This window comes from Sus scrofa, chromosome 2 (assembly GCF_054392235.1).
Source record: "Sus scrofa isolate SSC_HxYL_T2T_F1_AM1 chromosome 2, Sscrofa_HxYL_maternal_Yorkshire_Landrace_v2.0, whole genome shotgun sequence".
Classification (NCBI taxonomy): Eukaryota; Metazoa; Chordata; class Mammalia; order Artiodactyla; family Suidae; genus Sus; species Sus scrofa.
The window spans coordinates 142,938,843-142,960,320 of NC_139384.1; the positions used below are offsets into that span (position 1 = coordinate 142,938,843).

Below are 21,478 nucleotides of genomic sequence, written 5' to 3' on the forward strand. Positions count from 1 at the left end.
TGGGTCAGCTCAGCAATTTTCAGAGAGAAATATTAAGTAACATCTCCCTGCAGGGGACTTTTTTCGTGTGCTCCAAATCATGGACTGTGACCCTGAAATTCTGGCAGCCCGTCTCCAAAGAGTAGTTCCTCTTAAACTGTTATTTCTGACTCTGTGTGGAAAGACATCAATTGCTCTCCATACCCAAAGTTGGCATCCTAACCGCTTTAATGAGGGTAGATCCATTTGTTGCAGTCAAGCACCCTAAATGAGTGTGTGTGTGTGTGTGTGTGTGGTACAAAAGGTTTGGCAGAGGGCTACACTCTTCCTGTGTGTTCATGTGTCATTTTCAGAGTGGTTTCTGAGCACGGCCCGGAGCCCTGGTTTCAGATACCCGTCAGCAACCTCAGGGTCATTAATAATGGATGGCTCTCCCAGGAGCAGCCCTTGCCTACCTTTGTTTTCCACCACAGCTGAAGAGAGACATGGATCTCTCGGTTTTGCCAAATAACAACCATCCTGACAAATTCCTGCAGCTTGATGTGAAGTCTTTAAGGAGGAACTCAGCCCTTCTTCAGGCCAGCCTGGGGAGGTTTCCAGGAGGAAATTACCCTGCTGCCCAGCACTGGCAAAACCTCGTCTACTCCCAGGTAAGATGGGAGCACATACATATGCTGGGGGGAGAGGGATGCTTTCTCCTCGCTCTCTGCCATTTCATCATTTGTGCAAAAAGAAGGCCATAGGGAACAGAGTTCAAGATAGCTGCTCCCTCTTGCTGCAGAAAAGGTCTTTCTCTCTGCCTTAACCTCAGGTGACTTTCTCTGATCATTTTATAAACTCTGGGAGTTTCCCTAAGCATTTATTTTCCTCTAAACCACTAGCTTCTCAGCCTGTCTTCATTTTAGATGTTTGCCTAGCCCTCATTTTGCGCCTTCCCTTCAGATTTTTTTCAAACCAGTGACTACATTTGCAAATAAGGCTCTGGGAAGAGGAGCACCAACCTCTATCTTTTGGAATAGTCTAAGCAGAAAGCATCAGAAGCTTCTAGGTGGGCTCAGAGAAGGCCTCCAAGAGCACAGAGTCTTGCTTCCACCTATTTACATGGGCTCCCTTTCATCTCAAGCAGAGGAGACCCAGATTGTAGAACAATAGAAACCTAATGATGGAAGGAAAGAAAATAGAACTCTCCCCCTTAGAAAGGTGCTGTTATTTTTAGATGCTTATCTTTTCCACAGGTGTCTGTGTGGACAAGACATAATAGTCCATCTTCAAACCCAACACAGACTTCATTTCTTGCTTTCTTCCTTTGCCTCTTCCTTCTTCTGGCTACTCAAAGGAGAAGAATAAAACAGTGATGCGTTCCATGTGCTGAAATGAACATTAAGGCCCCTGACTGTTGCACAGCTTATGAAACAGGACTAAGCTTTGTTTTAAGACATGAGGGCTAATGGGGTTTAGAAACAGGAAGAAGCATTTCATTTCAGAGCAGATGTGACAGACCTACAAACCCCTGCACATCATTAAATCCTTTGGAGGGGCTCAAATTCCCTGAACAGAAATTTGTTTTCTTTTAAGAAACCGTTGCTGCTCATGAGGCCTGGTGCAGAGTAAGTCCTTTGTGGCGTGTTTGCCGCCTCCTCAGGACCTTTGTCCTGAGCTCATGCAAAATCAAGTACACTTGGACGATTAAGTAACTGTTTCCTCCCCCACAAGAATTTTAATTTATGTCCATCGTAAGGCAACCTATTATGACAACTGACTTTTAAGAATATTACATCCTTCCCTTTTATACTTCCTCAAAACCCCACCCATACACACCTTTTTGGTGTTTTTTTCCTGTGTTGAAGTTAAATGCAATGAAACATCTCCTTTGTCTTTCTTACTGTTTGTATCATGGGATCCAGTGATTCCAAAATCAGTTCCAAAAACCTTGGCCCTCCTGGGCTTTGAAGTTCTGTCTAAGAAAACAGTCAATAAATTCCTCTGAGGCTGGAACACACTGACCTAACATCTTTTGTTTAGTACTGAAGTTGACCTGTTTTCTATATGTGGAACTTTACAGTTTAAAGCTCTGGGTTTTCATTTTTTGTCTTTTGTCTTTTTAAGGCCACACCCATGGTATATGGAGGGTCCCAGGCCATAGGTCGAATTGGAGCTACAGCTGCTGGCCTACACCACAGCCATAGCAATGCTGGGTCCTTAACCCACTGAACAGGGCCAGGGATTGAACCTGCATCCTCATGGATACCAGTCGGGTTGGTTAATAACTGAGCCAGGGTGGGAACTCCTGAAAGCTCTGTTGGAAGTTGTTCCTTAACCTGAATGACATGCAAATTTTTAAAGGCTATCTTTTTCTGCAGGCCCTGGGGTGTTAGAATAGTTATTCAGGGCACACTAAGGAGATAAAAATTCACTTTGTATGTCTTCGAAGATATTATTAGTAATTGTAAACTACAGACGAATTTGATTTAGTTATTCTTTTATCCTAAAAAAGAAATGTCAAATGACTGAAGACAGGCCAATTTACTCTTGAAATAAGGAATGAAGGGAAGGAGGAAATCAGTTACAAATTTAGTTGGATAGATGTGGCCAAATTATGTGCTACAAATTATGAGTAGCAACCATAATATTCACTACTTCAGATCGCAGTTTGTTCATAAGTAATTCTTCTCTCCTTGGCTGGATCTTAAAATCAAAGAGTGATATAGTCATCGGTAAAAAATAAATCTAAAAGAAATGAACGTATGAAGGTTGTAGTGTAATGATACCTGAATAACACACTGAATAGACCAGGTAGTTTGAGGTGTTAGGGATGCATAAGGTGGCATCACAGTAGCACATGTGGGACTCCAGAGTCGCGGTTAGCTGGAAGGAAGCAAGTTCAAGATAGTCCTGGGTCTGACCAGGAATGCTCGCTGGGTGTTGTCTGAGATTTTACATTTTATTCTGAAAATTTGGAGAGGTTGATCAAAAACTTTAAGCAAGAGAATCACAGGATCAAATCCGTGTTTCATACAGGTAACCACTCTCGCAATTTGGAAAATAGAATCACTGTGGTTGGTGAGGAGCGCTTTCCAAGTTGTCTATGGGCCCACATGTGAAATATGAACAAAATGCCTTGTTTGCATTATGGTTATGATAGGAATTACACTGTATGTATAGATCAAGTTGGGGGAAATGGAAGTCTTTATGGTTGACTCTCCTGGTTCACGAGCATGACCTAATTTCCATTTATCCAGCTCTCCTTATGACTTTTGATTATGTCTTATAATTCCCCAGAACTATAGAAGTTTCGTATATAATTGTTAGGTTTATATAGTAATTACTGCTCTTAAGAACAGAAGCTTTTTTTTTAATTTTTTTTTTTTTTTTTTTCATTTTAGGTCTGCACCCATGACATATGGAAGTTCCCAGGCTAGGGGTCAAATCGCCATGCCACAGCCTCAGCAACATGGGATCTGAGCTGCACCTGCAACCTACACCACAGCCCACAACAACACTGGATCCTTAACCCACTGAGTGGGGCCAGGGACCAAACCCACATCTTCATGGATACTAGTCGGGTTCGTCACACTGAGCCACAAAGGGAACTCCAAGAATAAGAGCTTTTAAATCATGCTTGATAATAAAGTATGGCTCACATATGCTATTGATTATTATATATTGATTTTAAATCCAGAAATTGTATTAAAATATATTTTATGTTTACAGTAAATATCCCTGTAGATAATCATGTCATCTACTGTTTTGTCTCATTATGTAGAACCCTTATTACTTTTATTTATTTACTTAATTAATTTTTAACACATTGCTTAGAACTTGCACTGCAGTAATACATGAATGTTTGTGATTACTGGCATCCTTGTATTAATTCTGAAGCCAAGATCAGTGTTTATAATATTTCAGCCATTAAGTAAATGTGCCCTGGACGTTTTCGGCAGATTCTCTTAGTTTAAGAAAGTTCCCTACTATTTCTAGTTTGCCAAGAAAGTTTGCTCTAAATATGTTTAAATATTTTCCAAGTAGTTTTCAAAATGTGCTGCAAAATTCCATGTTGTTTTTTTTCTCCTGGATAATTAGTGTGTTACATTGATCTTCTAATATTAAACCATCCTCTTGGTAAAACATCCTTTTCTGGTATAAATCTTTCTTATCCTGGAATATAAGATATGCTTCTTGTTGGATTCTATTTAGCAATATTACATTAATGAATTTTTTCATTTATAAGAGAAATTGGCCCATAATAAATGACCTTTTATTTTACCTACTGCCCTTATCTGGAGTTTATGCCAACTTCATAAAATGCATTGGAGAGTATTCCTTGTTTTTCTATATCTGGAAGATTTTGACTAAGATAGAACTGATCTGTTTCAAGAATGTCTGAGTGTAGATTGCAACACTTATTCAGCCTGGTGTTCTTAAATTTGTGTTTGGAAATAGATTTTAAACTATTGATTCAATCAGTCAAATTGTCACTGGTGTATTAACATCTATTTTTTTCCTTAAGTTTTGTAATATTATGTGGGAAGTCCCTGCTTGTATGTAAATTCTTAAAGTTGCTAGGATTATTCTCCTATTACACTTAATCTGTGCTATGTATCTTCCCATATTCTCTTTATGTTTCTAACATTATGTGTTTGTATCTTTATTTTCTTTTTTCCTAAGTATTGCCAGAGATATTTTTGATCATTTAACCTCTTCCGAGAAATAGCTTTCAATATCGTTGATTCTCTCTATTGTATGTTTGTTATTTTTCTTCATTGTTTATTGATTTCTCCTTCTATTGTTATTATTTCATGTTGACTCTTAGATTTGTGGTTTCCTTTTAAGGCTTTGAATTAAATGTTTATTACTTCATTAATTTTCTCATTCTGCTTTTATTATACAAGCATATATGCTTATAATATTCTCTCAAAAGCCACTTGGCTCCATTTTTCTTTTCCATTTTGTCCTAAATTTTTAAACTACCATTATTTAATTGAAATGTGTTTTAATTTCTACAAAATGTGGTAATTTACATTATCTTTTTGATATTGATATCTAAATTTCTAACTGAGTTGTCTATGATCAAAGAGCATGATCTACATAATATTAAATTTTTGAAACTTGTACCAGAACATTATCATTTTTGTAAACATTTAAGGTTTATTTAGAAATGAGTATTTTCATTGTTGAACAGCTATATCAGTGTCTTTGATCAAATTTGTTGGTTTCATTGTTTAAATCCTCTTTGATAACTATTTTGTCTGCTTGGTACAAATATGTGTGTATAAATTTCTGCTATCTCAAAAAATTATAAAGTTTTGCTTTATAAATTTTGAGATTATTTTATTAGATGCATACAAGTTTAGAATTATTATATTTTACTGGCATTTGATTGTATTGGCACTTATTCATTTTCTAGTAATATTTTCTATATTTGACAAAATATTTCACCTGAAAGTTAAGATTATTCTCTCTGATATAAATATTCAGAATCTTTCTACTCTCTTTCTTCTTGCAAACTATCCAGTTCTTTCTCTAATGTTTTCTTCTATTACATCAGTGCTGTGATTCTTGTACATAAATGCTCTGATTATTTATAATATCTCTCTTCGAGCTGCAGGGGATTAGATTCCAAGTGACCACAGTTGACCCTTGTACCAAATATTTTTTCATCATATGATGTGAATAAACATCCATCTGGCTTATGATATTCCTTCATCCCTCTCCACAGCTTGACTATTAAGCCAATGCCACACATTTGTAGAATTTCAAGCTATCACTTGGCTAAGCTACACTGTAATGACAAAATAGCAATAATTGAAAAGAAAAAAAAAAACACTCTTACTCAAGGGAAGTCTGAAGAATGGTAGGTGGTTTCAGTGGCAGCTCTTTTCTGAGGAGAATCTCAAGACTTCAAATTCTTTCACCTTGTAGCTCTGCCGTCTCACAGTCTTTGCTTACAGTGACACAAAGTGGAATGTGAGGAAAAAAGTGAGCCAAAGATCTTGTTAGAGCTCTCAGGGACTCAGCTTGGAAGTAGTCTCTGCTACTTCTGTCCACTCATCATCAACTAGAAAAGAGCTGGCCCTCATTTAGTTTCTTTTTCCCTCCAGCATTCCATCTTTCATTTTAATCTTTCCTTCTACTTTTGGGTTTCTTCGTCCAAAAGGAAATTTTTAAGAATTCCTTCCTTATCATCCTATTCATTGTATATACTCTCACTGTTTGGTCTGTCTGAAAGTCTTCTACTTCACTCTTTTTATTAAACAATAACTTACTGATACATAAATGGCATAAATAGTGATTAAAGTGTATAAAGAATGGACGAAGTAATGGTTCATACAGAAAAGGCTTGGTAAGCTTCAAAGTGTTACTTTCCTTAATAAGTATTTTTTAGAAGTTATTTTAGAGCCCATATTATTAAAATAATGCATTTGCTATTGTGTTTCCTTTTGGTAAATATGGTCCACCTAGAATGTGTAGTGTAGTTAGAATCAAATACATACTTTGGTTTCTTTCTTAAGAGATTTTTGAAAAGAAATTATCAAAGTACCGAAGAACCTCAACAATAATTAGTATTTTCTAGTTCTTCCATAAATTTTTAATAAAGTTATCCTATTAATTTTCCATTTCAAATGTCCTTCAGACCTGAAATTGTCATGCAACACAAAAATAAATGGCACTATGTTCTGGGATAAACCTCACACTTTCAAGAATATGGCTTGGAATTAAGATCTTGAATGTTCTTTTAAAATACACCGCTGATTATTTTTCTGGGTTTTTTTTGTATATTAGTTTTTCAAGGTCTTTATACATCGTAATAGAATGTATTGTTTTTTTCTTAATCCTCAAAACTGTATTTTTTGATTTATAGAGTTTTCTTATTTAAGAAGCTCAAGGAATAGTGTAGCAGGCAAGAAAAGTGACAAAGCTAATTTTTCACTGTCAGAAGAATTATTTCTCTTCAAAGATGACTAAAGATATCTAGTCTTGAAGAAAAAAACTTGAGTCAGAATTATGCTAAACTGAAACTATGCAAATTGCATATCAAATTTTTTTTCTCAATTCAGAAACATTTTTTATGAGGTCATCCATCTTAAAGAAAAATGCTAAGTCAAGATGATTTATTGTTTCATTGCAGACTTCAGTATTATAGAATTTAAAGTGATTTTGAACAGATCAACAACTTAATAAAGTCAGAGATCTCCAAGTTGACCTCCAAGTATGTTAAAAATGTCTGGATGGAGAAAATTAGGGAAACCTAAGGCCAAAGAGCATAGAGCATGTGGATGGTTTTACCTAGTTTATCTTTTTTGTTGTTGTTTTTTGTTTGTTTGCTTGGTCTGCCAGCCATTTCAGAAGGAAACTATATACAGTATTAGTTTACAACTTAGCCTACATATACACGTATTTAATATGATCTATATGCCCCACTAGATTCTGAGGGAATCAGTCATTGAAAATTATAAATATGACTTAGAGAAATATTAATGACTATTGAAACTTAACTGTTTAGGAAGGTTGAAATGTGTGAAACACATTTATTGAAAAACTGCCTTAAAGTAATATATATATAAAATGTGTCACCAGTTTTTTAAGGGTCAAACTCAAGTTTTTTAAAAAATTAACTTATCTAGAATTCCTCTCCCTTGATGTCCCATGATAGATGAGACAGTGTTCTGTAAGCTTTTTGTTTCTTCTCAATTTTATTTGACCAGTGAACGAATTTTAATCTAAAATTTTTCTACCTTCATGATAGTTTTGTAGTCATAAGAGAAAAAAAAAAGCAAAGTAAAATAATAAAGGTCATACCAGACACAGAAAAATATGCATTGTATGCTTCTATTTATATACATGAGTACAAACTGAGCTATGCTGTTAAACTGGGGGGGATACTGATTATCCTTGAGGAGGGGAAGGATAATGACGGGAGGGGAGCATGGGATATGCTGGTAAAGGTTTGTTTCTTAATAGACTCTGGGGTTCATTTGGTATGTGAAAATGCTTTGAGTGCTACATTTTTAATATATGCGTTTTTCTGTATGTATATCATGCTTTAATTTAAAAAGTTTTTAAAGCTCTGAAAGTCAGAATTAAAGCCATCTAATAGCCAGCTGGTCTGTAGATACATATATATTGCAAGGCTGAGTTAGTCCTTTTCTCCAAGTTGTCTGAAACAGGAGTCCCAAGGGAGTGCCCATGACCGTCAAGGCATATTTATAAAATGCCTTCAAATCTTGACTTTGCTGGATTAATACAGCAGTGTTAAATATCATTTTTATCAGTCATGGAATGCACAAATAGAAAGAAGTAGAATGTCACTGAATCTCAGTGCAGGTAAGCTGGGAGGAAAATGGCTTTGTTTAGAATGTTACTATTTGAATGAAAGAACTATGTCCTGGAGTTCCTGTAGTGGCTCAGCAGAAAGGAACCCAGTTAGTACCCATGAGCGCATGGGTTTTATCCCTGGCCTTGCTCAGTGGGTCGGGTATTCGGCGTTGCCATGAGCTGTGATGTAGGTTGCAGGCACGACTTGGATCCCGCACTATTGTGGCTATGGTGTAGGTGGGCAGGTCCAATTCGCCCCCTAGCCTGGAAACTTCCATATGCCCTGGGTATGGCCCTAAAAAAAAAAAAAAAGCAAAAAAAAAGTCCTTTCTCTGTAGTTATCCAACCGCATTTTAGTGGAAGAGTACTGAGGTTGAATAAAATCGCATGCAAAGAAAACTCAATAGATGATGGAATTCTAGATCCTAGAGCTCTTCTTTCACTCGTTATCCCAACTGTCCTGACCTGCGGGGCCTCGAGGCAGAAACAGCACTCTTTTAGGTACTATTACTTCACATTGCTTTCCCTAGCATCAGTGTCTCCTGGGTAAATAAGAAGCCTTGTCTCTCTGCCTCCTCACAGAGGGAGAAGAAGACTCTCACTGCTCAACGAGGGAGGGGATGCAGCGCCGAGGGTTCCGTGGCCGCAGAGAGGCCCCCACCATCCCTGTCATCAGTTCTGAAGAATAACCCACTGTACGGTGATGTCAGCTTGGAGGAAGCTATGGAAGAAAGAAAAAAGAATCCTTCCTGGACCGTGGAGGAGTATGACAAGCATTCTCTGCATGCAAACCTCTCTGGGCATCTGAAGGTACTCAGGGCCAAGCATCAACTCCTTGAACCGAGGAGGTCGGTGGGTTAAATAATCCTTAAGGAAACAGGTAGTGAGATGAGAGGCACACTTCACTAAGCACAAAATCTCCAGATTTCACGTAATTTTGGCCTCTGGCTCCACGTGCTCTTTGTCACTACTCCCATTTATTTATTTGTTTTGTGTTTTACAATTTCAGCAATTACCAGCATCTCTAGAGGGTAGAGAGAAAGAAATGCCGCGGCCCAGGAGAAGGGTTTACCTGGGAGGTAACAGGTTCTGAAAATTAATTTGCCAGATTAAAGATGTTTTCCCTCTAGTTTTGTGATCTTTTATATTCATCAATATTAAAGAATTCCCACATATTGATTAAATAGTCTGGCCTAGGCACCGGGCAAGGCAGTTCTCATCAAAGATCATTTTATTTCAAACCCACTCAGTGATTTAAGATTGCACATTTACATTTTGGATATTTTCCTGTGTCTCAGTAACAAAACAAAACAAAAACATTTCAACACAGGAAAAGTATGCAATGAACTCATTCACCCCGATTAAACCCAACTCAAGTTTTTCTTTCCCCCTCCTCCTCTGGTGTTACCCATGCAATATAGGGTCTAGAAGTACCTGAAAGGCAGGGAGAGTGGCCCTCCGTTTTCTGAGTGGGTCTTGGCTCTCCTCTGCTCACCCTAGGGCTGGAGAGGCCACACATTTTCCAGGTACTTTTCCTTTAAGCGTGTATGGCTCTTCTAAGCCCTCTACCTTAATCACCTACAGACTTTTTTCCTTCTCAAGTGGGCAGCATTATGTCCCCTTAAAATCTTACACTTTAGAATCTCCAATGTGTACTCCTTGAACCATTGGTCAGAGCCTTTGAGGTTTCTTAATCTCCTAGTGGATTTAGTGTATCTCCTCCTTCATGTAGGTTCTTTTCCAAAGGCGTTTCGATAACAGACACTCCCTGCTAGCAACAATGAAGTTGTTTTTTTAAATCAGGAGTCTAAAGATCAAGACTTCTAAGAAATGACCTCTCACCATTTAGCGAGGGCCTCTGTTTTTCTCCTTGCTGGTCACATGAATGGCTGGAGGACTATAAAGATGGATATGACTATGGCTGCACCTGCAAAGCTCATCTAACTGAGCAAATAACAAACAGTAACTCTAGAACAAGACAGAGGCAGTGACTGGGTCGAGGACTGTGACTGCTGCAATTGCAGAAAGTGCTGTGCCCATTCAGAAGAGGACAGAGACACGGTGGATTATAAGAAGCCTTCGAGAAAAAGTTAATAGGAGTTTCTGTCGTGGCTCAGTGGTTAACCAATCCAACTAGGAACCATGAGGTTTCAGGTTCGATCCCTGGCCTTGCTCAGCGGGTTAAGGATCCAGCGTTGCTGTGAGCTGTGGTGTAGGTTACAGACGCAGCTTGGATCCTGCGTTGCTGTGGCTCTGGCGTAGGCCAGTGGCTACAGCTCCGATTCAACCCCTAGCCTGAGAACCTACATTTGCTGCGGGAGTGGCCCAAGAAATGGCAAAAGACCAAAAAAAAAAAAAAAAAAAAGTTAATATATGTTGCGCTTGCAGGATGAGTAGAATTCCGGAAGACAGATTATTTGTGTGAGTGGAGAGGCTCTCTTCTCTCAGAAGTAGCAAGGAAAAAGGCACAAATGCAAGAGTGTGGAGAGTTTGCCAGCATGATAGGTGGTCCAGTTTTGCTGGAGCTACAGTTTAAGTAACAGGATAATGAGGAAAGTAAGGTTAACAAACAGACTCAAATGTTTGAAAGCAAGGCTACAGAAATCAAATGTTACTGACAATGAGGGGCACATTTTTTTCTTGAGCTCTACCAGGGTTTAGGCTTAGGAAGTTTGCATGGGAATATGCTGCATGCATTCCTTTCCAAAAGCCAGGCCTGGCCCCTCCCCTCTCGGTCTCTCCCTGCACACTTGCCTCCGCGCAGAGACCCTGCAGCACAGAGGCCTGTGTACAGTCCTCATAATGCTATTCTTTAGCCCTTTTTTTGAGGGATGTTTCTAGAAGTCATGACTTTTGTTTTTCCTAGGATTCTTCTTATTCCTCCTTAATTCAACTTCTTTCATCACTATCCCTACCCGTATCACCAAATTAGCAAACAGCGCCCCTAACTTACTTGGTGAAACATTTTTCAACCAATTACAAGCTGTAAAATTCCACGTGCCTTTGGCCATTCCCATTTTTCTAAATTACTAAGAGCTGATAAAGAAGAAAGGAGAAAAGAAGCACGTCCCTAGCTGCCAAGGCAAAAGCTCGAAGCAGGATGTAAGACCAGAGAGTCTCCATTATGGAAGTTCATGCTGAAGAATGAGGCATCAAAGTTACAGGCACCATGCAGGCCTCTGATGAGGACAGAGATCAAAAGAGGGATAAGAGTGAAGTAGGCGAGGGTTTTTAAGTCATCCCTCTGCACAGATCATCCGAATTTCATTTCAGTGTTTTAGCTTTTATAAGACTGGGAAGTGGACACTGGCGACAGTGTGATAGAAGAGTTAGGGACGTTGCTGTCATCAGACTCCACCCAGCTCCCTTCCTTCCACTCTCAGCAGTCTGAAGCTGGTTCATTACTCTTGCGTCCAGCCATGGAAACTGCCTGCCTTTAGCAGGTCTGTTGAGACCAGAGAGGCAGAGAGAAGGTGGGCAGGCCAGCTCCAAGCCATTGCAATAATCCAAATGAGAAATATAACCTGACGTGGGTTTGTGAATATAGAGATTCAGCATTCACCATGCATTTGTGGCACGTCTACTAGATATCAGGCAGGGATAACTGAACCTAGCTCTGAAACACAGAAGGAGAGCATAAGAGAAAAAATATATATACTTCATGTGTTTTACATGTATAGATAGGAGAGTTTGCAGAGGATTTACTGGACATAGGAGATGAGGTTGAGCTAAAGGCACCTCTGCAGGGCTGAAAGGAAGGCAAGGATAGTGAAAGAAACTGAGACATGGGGAATAGGAGGTGATACGGGGAAGGATAGATTGCATCCTTTCTTCAGAAGGTCAAACGCCAGAGTTTCCACATGCCTCCTCCATGCCATAGCCCTCTCCGAGGAAGACCAGAAGGTTAAGAAGCGTGGAAAAGACCCTTGCCTCTGGGTCTTACTCCTTCTTCCATGGAAGTCAGCTTCTGGATTTACTGAAAAACTCAGCAAATGTCTTTCTCCCTATGATGTCAATAAAATCAAACTTCCAAGACTCCTCTTAGGCAAGGCATTTTAATTTTATTTCAACTCACTCACCTATTTATGAGTTGGAAGAGACACTGCCTTGGCTACAATATGGCAGAAACACTCTTGTGTTTCTGACCCTGCAGCCAGAGCCATTTCTTCAATAAATCCCGCAGACTCCCTCATGAATTCTCATGTAGACCTACAGATTGGAGCTGAGAATTCCTGGTGAGCCAGGAGGCTACCGCTGCATAATTTTCTACTGGGTGAAGCCTAGCTTCTCTTATGTGAGCTGTGGCACTTAAGCCTCACTCAGGACAGCATGACCATGGCCGTAAGGTACCGACAGGGTCTTGTTCTGCAGTCCCAGTGAGTCTGCAACACTGATTGAGCCGATTCTCTGTGTAATTTTCTTTTAGGAAAACCCTCATGACCTACGGTTTTGGTTGGGAGACATGTACACACCAGGTTTTGACACCTTATTGAAAAAGGAAGAGGAACAAGAGAAGCATTCAAAATACCGTCGCATAGGTCTGATTTTGCTCCTTGCTGCCTGCATCTTGGTTTCCATAGTGACTGTTAGCGCTTTATTCACATAAAGAAACTACCATAGACACAGCCACTTTAAATTTCTTTAAAATATTTCTCAATAAATGTTTTCAGAAAAACATGTCCACGGAGTGTGACTGTTGTTGATTGCGGAGTTAAATGTCGTTGTCTCGTAGGATGCTAATGTTGTTTAAGATATGCTGGCTTTCTTTGCTTCGTTCCACACAGTGAATCCTTTGTAAGAATTCCAACTTGAGTTCTGTCCTTTGGGAAGCAGGAATTTGGGGGATCGTGACCACTAAAACGTTAATACATACAAGCAAAATTTAACACTTTGATAGCAAAACAGCACCAACGACTGTCAGCAGCTCTGTCATAATGCGTACACTATATTCACCTTGTTTTTAAAATGCTGTCACCACACTCCTGTCACCACTAGGAAAGTTGAGCAGATCATTTCTTGGCCAACTGCGAGGTATACAGGATAAAAGCTTCTGGTTGTGCTGCCTGGTTGGTTGGAGTCATCTTCCTTTACTCCTGTTTAAGCCAGAAAAAAAAAGGGGCTAGGGCTATTCCATCGTATTTTTCTTTTTTCAGTAATTTTTTTTTTTTTTGTCTTTTTGCTATTTCTTTGGGCCACTCCCGTGGAATATGGAGGTTCCCAGGCTAGGGGTCGAATTGGAGCCGTAGCCACTGGCCTACGCCAGAGCGACAACAACGCGGGATCCGAGCCGCGTCTGCAACCTACACCACAGCTCATGGCAACGCCGGATCGTTAACCCACTGAGCAAGGGCAGGGACCGAACCCGCAACCTCATGGTTCCTAGTCGGATTCGTTAACCACTGCGCCACAACGGGAACTCCCAGCAATTTTTTATAATGCCTCAGTTTTGCATTGCCATTTTAGTAGACCCGAACTTGGACAGGCCATAGTTAAAGAATTGTCACACTGAGGTCCAGTTGTACTTACTGATTGATCCAAATTGGCTATTGTGACCCCTGGTGGCGATCATCATCCCTGGTCCTAAAAAATCAGAGGAAATGCTGCCAAGAGAACTGAACTTGCGTCCTAACCGTGCCTTTTGCTAACTTTTGACCCTAAGCAGGTTATTCTCTCTGAGAAAGGATAACATCCCCTCCGTGGCAGGGCTTGCCTGATGACTACATAAGAGGCATAGATAAAAGTAATACCTGGCTCCTAGTAAGTAGCTACCTCGCTAACTGCAATTGTTATTAATATGGTTGATCACACCTGAAGTCACCTTACATTGAGTGCTGATACCCAGAGACACGGTTCTGGCCACAGAAGGAGAAGCAGGTCCCCACCCTACCCTTTCTCCTAGGACGCCCTCCCCTTAGTCTCTTATCCCTGCTTCTTTCTCCTCTTTCAAGACTCCCCCGAACCCCCTCACTCTCTTGGGCAAAAACAAAAAGGGACTCTCTCCTCTTCCCATTCGTCGTATTTTGCCCTTTGGAGTTGCCATATCATTGTGTTGTATTTCTCTTAAAGATACTTGAAATAAAGTACGTTAAAGTACAGCGTGGCCGCATTAGGCACAAAGACTGTCTCAGGCACAGTCGTCCTTGACTTATGCCTCCTTTGCCCTATGGTAGGTTCCAGTCCCATTTAGAACTGAATTAAGAAGCCGCGAAGGTCCTGGAAGCTTCCTGGGGGAAGACCACCTCTGACTGTGACACCTCATTGTGAACCCTTTGCTGTGGCTCTGTTTTCAAAGCCTGAGCGTCCAGAGTTTGCTTCTAAGGGATTCAAACACGTTCTGGCCTCTGCTGAATGGAAAGCATTTGTGCTGCCCCAGGTCACATCAGGCTGTCCAGGGCCACGTACAGGTAAGGCTCTCTGAAGACACAAAGCGAGGGTAACCACAGAAGTATGAAGCTGCCCACCTGAACTCCTGGCCCTTTGACCCCTTCTCAGTACCCTTCTCTCCTGCCCCGTCAAGCACCTAGTGTTGCTCTGCTTCCTCGGGTCCTTATCTAGTCTCACCTGCCACACTCTCCGGTCATTTCTCTTTTAGCATCAGCGATGTCATTCCTTTGCTGTGGTTCTGCAACCAGTCTTCCTTTTCAGCCTTCATTGTACCTGAAGAATCACAATCCATTATGGTCGATCTTTGGGTGAATGTTGTGCATTTACAAAAGAGGAAACATTGTAAGTAGAAACCATCTGGGCATGCACTTAAACTTGTACCAGGAAGGCAGCTCCAGTTTCTCCTTCAGTATGGGCTTTGAAGCTGGCTCCAGCAGAAAAGGCATAATGATATTATGAAAATACAGAAGTGATGGCCCTAAACAGGCTTAAGTTTAAATAGGGGTGGTGTTTAAAAAGCTCAGATCCAGCGAGTCAATGAACTAATGCTTTAAAAGCATTTAAATACAACCCTTGGCACACAGTAGGTGGTCAATGAATAATAATGGTAATTACCTTCAAAGCAGTAACTATTTTAATCACCTCTCTAAAGATTTTTTAAATTGAGATAAAGTCTGGGAGTTATAAACTTTTAAGTAATAATGGTTTCAAATAGTAATCTTTCCCAGGTTCTGAGGACGGGCACCCTCCCCCCAAGAGTTTTGCGTTTTTTGTTTTGGTTTTTTGTATTAGGTTAGTGTGTGGGAGATCTAAAAGCAAGTAGAATCGTATTTTTTTAGAGAAAAAAAAATTCCAGCAATGGATACTTTTTAAAAAGGCTGTTCTCTGATTTAAAAGAAGAATCAAAATTGTCTTTTTCATTTGTTTGTTTTTTTGTTTTTGTTTTTACAAAAACCATTAGGGCTATTCCAATTACATTCATGTTGCTGTCCCCTAGTGGAGAGTTTGTGGTTAGAAAAAGAGAAAAGGGGTGTGTGACTGCTGCATTTATCCAGAGTGCATTCCTGCCATCTGGTGGTGACATTTACCGTGCGTGCCCTTGGCCCAGGAAAAAGCCTTTTACCAAAGGGACATTTCACGGGTGGAAGTCTAAGTCCCCTCTGTGGGTAGAATCTGTAGTGCCATCTGGTGGCCAAGAGCTCCTGTCGGCCCTCCTCTTGCAACCACCAGTTTTGGATATCTTTTTTTTTTTTTTTTTTTTTTATGCTTTTTAGGGCCACACCTGAGGCATATGGAAGTTCCCAGGCTAGGGGTCCAGTCGGAGCTGTAGGTGCTGCCTATACCACAGCCACAGCCACAGCAACGCCAGATCTTTAACCTACTGCGTGAGGCCAGGGATTGGACCAGCATCCTTGTGGATACTAGCGGAGTTCTATAACCAAGGGAACCACAACAGGAACTCCTGATACCCTCTTATCTTGCAAGAAAAGACATCTGTCTGACACCGTCATCCTGACATTTGAAGGCAGGGTGGGAGCTCATAGCAGTCCGACTCTGCTGCACAAATACACCAAAGCCAAAGATAGACGTGTTCTCAGAGATCACCTCATTCCTCATCTCCCCAAACTGCTTAGGATTTTAGGACTATTAAATAACTTACTGCTTGTTCCAGATGCGGTATGGCCTGAATTTGTGCATTTTTAGGTCTCTGTATTGAGAGGGTTTATATTCTAATTCCTCTTTTTCCTATATCTACTGTTTCTTACAATTTTAAACATTCTCCCCTCCTATGAGTTAGAAGGTGAAATTTTAAAAGTCTCCCCTCCTGTCATTGAAAAGGTAATTTTATCATCTAGGAGAACTCATTTTTAAAACTTTAATTACAACCCTTGCATCTCAACCCCTCTGGATTTCCACTTACACACTCACTGCGTCTCACAGCCTGTGCTTTTTTAGAGGAAAGATAACTTTTCGGTTCCTTCCAAATAATCACTTAGTCCAGGCTCTTGCCCAACTTGAGGTGAGAATATTCAACCAAAGTGAGCAACTTCAGAGAGTGAACACAGCTTTCTGCCAGAGCAGTTGTTCTGCTCTCATTTTATGGACACTATGACTCATGGTCCTGATCAAATTTCCCTCTGTGCAGACTGCTGGAAAAATTCAGGACCAAAGTGGGGCCCTCTCTTCTTAAGAAGTATTGGGACTTCCTCGTGTGCTTCTCCTCTCCTGTCCTCATTCATGGCTCCATTTCATCATCCATCCTTTGTTTCATCTTCTTCACAGCCTCAAATACATGGCATCTCTTGTGCTCTGTTTTTCTCAATGCCTTAAACCTAGTCACAAGATACAAAGTATGCAGAAAAAGAGGATATAGAGAATTGTGTGCATGAGTTCTCTGTGCATCCACATGTATCTCAGAACCAAATACAAAAGATTTTCTTTCAAAAGAAGGTTTTGAAATTACAAATACCTTTTAAATGAGGAAACAAGCTTTTTTTTAGTATAACATGTTCCCTGATGTGGAGGTTTCTTTGGCCAGAAGAAATGAGTTGCAAGACTCATAGGTTCACTTACTCTGTTTTCAAGTTCCTGACAAAGAAAAGAAAGCAAGAATTCTTCCTATGCTAATTCAACCTGTTGTTCCCAATCAAGAAATAAGTATTAAAATTTCTCCCATTTGAATTGATTGCAAGGTTGTAGGTAACTTCCTGAATAATAAAACAATGGTGAGGCTAGATTCAAAACTTTTATCAGTCAGTATAAATGAAATAGCCGTTGACTAAGCGTCTTTCTAAAATTGTATTATTTAAAGGCCAAAAGATTTAGAATCAACACTTTAGAGTAAAAAGAATAATTTCACTGTCCCTGCTGCTGCTGTTTGGTCATTTTTTTTTTTTAATATCACGATCACAAACCTCTTTCGTGAATTCTAAACATAGTAAACAATTTTTTTATTTTGCTTATTTTTATCAACACATTAATGTACAATTTTTAGAACTGTTTTGAATTATTCAGAAAGATTCCCAGTGGATGCCCGTGGACAGCAGTCTCTCACCCCATACCAGCTGCCCACCCACCTGAACCTTTCCACCTGGCCAGCCGCCACTTGAGCGGACGTAAATCAACAAATATAATCATAATCATACTTTCTATATTTCATAATTTCAAAACCCTTCTACTTCCACAATCTCATTCATCTCAACAATCATCTTATAGGATAAGCATAAAACCTGCATTTTATAAGAGTAGAGAGTGAGGCTCAGAACCATCAAAAGACTTGTCAGCACAAAAAGGAGAATGAAAGCTCAGACCTTCTAAGCGTAGCTGGGATGTTATTTTCCCCTCTAATTTTCCTTTTCTGATGACTCTAATGAGAGTTTGGTATATTCCAGCAATTGACAAAAACAGGAGAAATTTACCTCTTCTCTCCTCCACCCCACAGCCAGCCCTTGTCTCCAAGAGTGAATACAGAAAATGCATGATTTAAAGAAGTACAAACACAGTTGTGCTGTGGTAAACTTAAATGCCATAAGTTTGCATCATTTTGTCCACTTAGATTCACATGGTTTCTTTGTAAGATAAAAAAAGTAATCCCTAGATCCCAAGATTAAGAATACTCATGAATTAATTATTATTTTTTTCTTTTTCTTTTTAGGGCTGTACCCATGGCATATGGAGGTTCCCAGGCTAGGGGTCAAATTGGAGCTACAGCTGCTGGTCTATGCCACAATCACAGCAAGGCAGGATGCTACACTACAGCTCACAGCAACGCTGGATCCTTAACCCACTGAGCAAGGCTAGGGATCAAACCTGCATCCTCATGGATTCCTAGTCGGGTTTGTTAACCGCTGAGCCAAGAAGGGAACTCCCAATGATTCTTTATTAGTAAATAATGTTGATAGAATGTCTCTTCCCCCATCAGAGTGTTCTATATGCAAGATTGGATTTTCTCCAACTTTGCCCCCTAAATTGAATGCCAGCCCCAGGATGCACCAGCTCCTCTGGAGTGGAGACAGGAGCCTGGTTCCAGAGGAGAAGACATCAAACCCACTCAGGAGAACATAAACTCCTGCAACCCTTCAGGCCCGCCTGAGTATCAGAGGCATTACTGGAAAGAATCACTCAAACACCCTCTCTCCAGGTAAGGCACCTGCCAGGTAAGGCATCAAGGCACAGTTTGCCAATAGCATTTGCCCAGACACTTTTCCCATCATTATTTCTTTTTAAGACGCACCTTTTACATTTTATGTGACCAGACACTCTCTGAGTTGTTAGCTGTGAAGAAAAAGGAGGAAGCATCACTTGAATTTCCCTGTATCGTGGAGTTAACCTTCTGGCCACCAGATGGCAGGTGAACTCCACAATGTGAAACTGACTGCCGGCTCAGTTTGAGGATAGTCATTCCTTGGTCTTGAAACACCGCTATCCGGACAAGTGAGTGGAGGACTTCCAAAGAATAGGCGTGATTAACCAGGCTAAGCCCTCGAGTGGAGCACGCAGGGCCTGCCGAGTCCGTTGCATGTGCATCGACTTGGGGGAAGTGACAGTAATTGCGGCCCCATACTGGGAAGGCTCTAGACTGAGCAGTTCAAGCTGCGCACACAGAACTCATTAACCAAGTCCTCTATGGTGTCTTCACTCAAATTGTGGTTTGTGCTTGTTAAAAAATGCAGAATCCCAGGATGGCCGAACTGGAATCTTCCTGTTTATCAAGCTCCCTGGGTGATTCTTCCCCTCTTCAGTTGGAGAAAAGAACTTGAAGAGCGTAGGCTCCTCATGGCAAATGCTTTCAAGTTAGAGTTCGGAATGGGGAGCCCCCTAACGACCCTGGTTTCTGCCAGAGGTCATTCACTCCAGGCTCCCCTGAATATACAGTCTACTCAGTAGCATTTCCCTCTGGAACAAAAAGGCAGAGGTAAGAGTGCCCATCGTGACGCAGTGGTTAACGAATCTGACTAGGAACCATGAGGTTGTGGGTTCGACCCCTGGCCTTGCTCAGTGGGTTAAGGATCCTGCGTTGCCGTGAGTTGTGGTGTGGGTCACAGACACGGCTCGGATCCTGCGTTGCTGTGGCTGTGGTGTAGGCCGGTGGCTATAGCTCTGATTAGACCCCTAGCCTGGGAACCTCCATATGGGGCCAGAGCGGCACTAGAAAAGGCAAAAAGACAAAAAAAAAAAAAAAAAAAAAACAGAGGTAGAGCTGTAAGTCATCTCTTTGCCTTGGCTTCTTCCCCTACCTTTTCATACTCCTCAAAGATACAAAATTTATGAGCAATTTAACCCTTAAGATATTTTAGGCCTGATCAGGCTTCAATTCGTACTTTATGTTTAAAAGGATGAGCTGAAATGGGGACTGTGTTTTAAATGGGATCTTAACATTTTGCAGCTGAAGTAATCCTGACAAAGCCTCAGCCAGCAGGGATAAAGCAATCACGATTTCTCGTGCATCAGCAGGATTTTGTGTGAGTCAGAGGTTAGCATGCCAGCCACATCTGGCTTTAAAACTGGTTTCTGGGATACAGAAACCCCAGATATGGGCAAAAGGTTTAATTTTGACAGTCACAGACTTGAGTGAGAAGAAAAGAAAAATTCCTGCTCTGCCTCCAGAAAAATCGTAGTGGTATAAATTCAGTTGAAAATCACTCATTTATCAGGATTACTAATTCAGTTTCAGTCAAGTTTAAATTTTAACTCTAATTTTAATTGAATTTTGTTGTCTAAATTATAGAACTTAAATCTAATTGTCGTTCCGGAGGTGGTGCTAGTCTAAGAAGGACAGGTCCATTCAGACAATGGAACACACACCCACAGCCGGGAGGGAGGCCTTCCTAGTCCTTTCATTGTTATGTAGCACCCTTGCTCGGGTGTGCTGGCTCCTTCAGGTAACACTGTGGTCACTTGTGCAGTGTGTGGATGTTGTCAGCCACTGGTTTCTTCTTAAAGGTCCACATACCTCCCTGTCCTGTGCCTCTCCACAATCTGTGACTTTTCCATGGCCAGATGTCCTCTGGAGATGGTCACCAGCTCACTCTCCAGGTTAATTTCCACCCATAAGCCACAGGGGTCATTTAGTCCAAATACATCATTTAATCATCTTCACTGTTTTCCTTGGAACTCATTGTCTGAGGTTCACCTCTAACGTGTCTGTTCTCAAACTGCTTCCCAGAATTGATAAATTTATTTTCACATCTCTCAGAAGCACCTCATTTCTCAAGGCACCCACTGATATCTTTTCTTACTTTCCCTTCTTCCCATCCCCCTGGGAGGAAGTAAGAAACTCCTCTATTTAGGAATCAGGCTTCCTGACATCAGACTATACTACAAAGCTACTGTCATTACAACAGTATGGTACTGGCACAAAACCAGAAATATGGATGAATGGAACAGGATAGAGAGCCCAGAAATAAACCCACACACCTATGGACAATTACTCTATAACAGAAGAGGCAAGGACATACAATGGAGGAAAGACAGTCTCTTCAATAAGTGGTGATGGGAAAACTGGACAGCTACATGTAAAAGAATGAAATGAGAACACTCTTTAACCATACAAAAAATAAACACAAAATGGATTAAAGACCTAAATGTTAGAGCAGATAATATAAAACTTCTAGAGGAAAGCATAGGAAGAACACTCTTTGACATAAACTGCAGCAATATCTTTTTTTAATCCACCTCCTAGAACAATGAAAATAAAAATAAGAATAAACCAATGGAACCTAAGCTTCTGAACAACAAAGGAAACTGTTTATGAAATGAAAAAACAACCCACAAAATGGGGAAAAAAATCTTTGCAAATGAA

At 40.5% G+C, this 21,478-nt stretch overlaps 1 protein-coding gene across 1 annotated transcript; it reads left to right on the forward strand.

Moving 5' to 3' along the window:
- The first annotated feature begins 449 nt into the window (after positions 1-449).
- Positions 450-12,951, forward strand: MINAR2 (membrane integral NOTCH2 associated receptor 2). The gene is made up of 3 exons (XM_021084738.2): positions 450-629; positions 8,875-9,102; positions 12,719-12,951. Exons 1-3 carry the CDS (start codon positions 465-467, stop codon positions 12,896-12,898), a joined length of 573 nt encoding a protein of 190 aa, XP_020940397.2. The 5' UTR covers positions 450-464; the 3' UTR covers positions 12,899-12,951.
- The last annotated feature ends 8,527 nt before the right edge of the window (positions 12,952-21,478 follow it).

What these genes read in the sequence shown, in the direction of transcription:
- MINAR2 (XM_021084738.2), top strand. Translation starts at nt 465, where the DNA reads ATGGATCTCTCGGTTTTGCCAAATAACAACCATCCTGACAAATTCCTG. An exon ending in AAAACCTCGTCTACTCCCAG is followed by an intron (nt 630 to 8,874) that starts GTAAGATGGGAG and finishes GCCTCCTCACAG; the next exon opens with AGGGAGAAGAAGACTCTCAC. An exon ending in ACCTCTCTGGGCATCTGAAG is followed by an intron (nt 9,103 to 12,718) that starts GTACTCAGGGCC and finishes ATTTTCTTTTAG; the next exon opens with GAAAACCCTCATGACCTACG.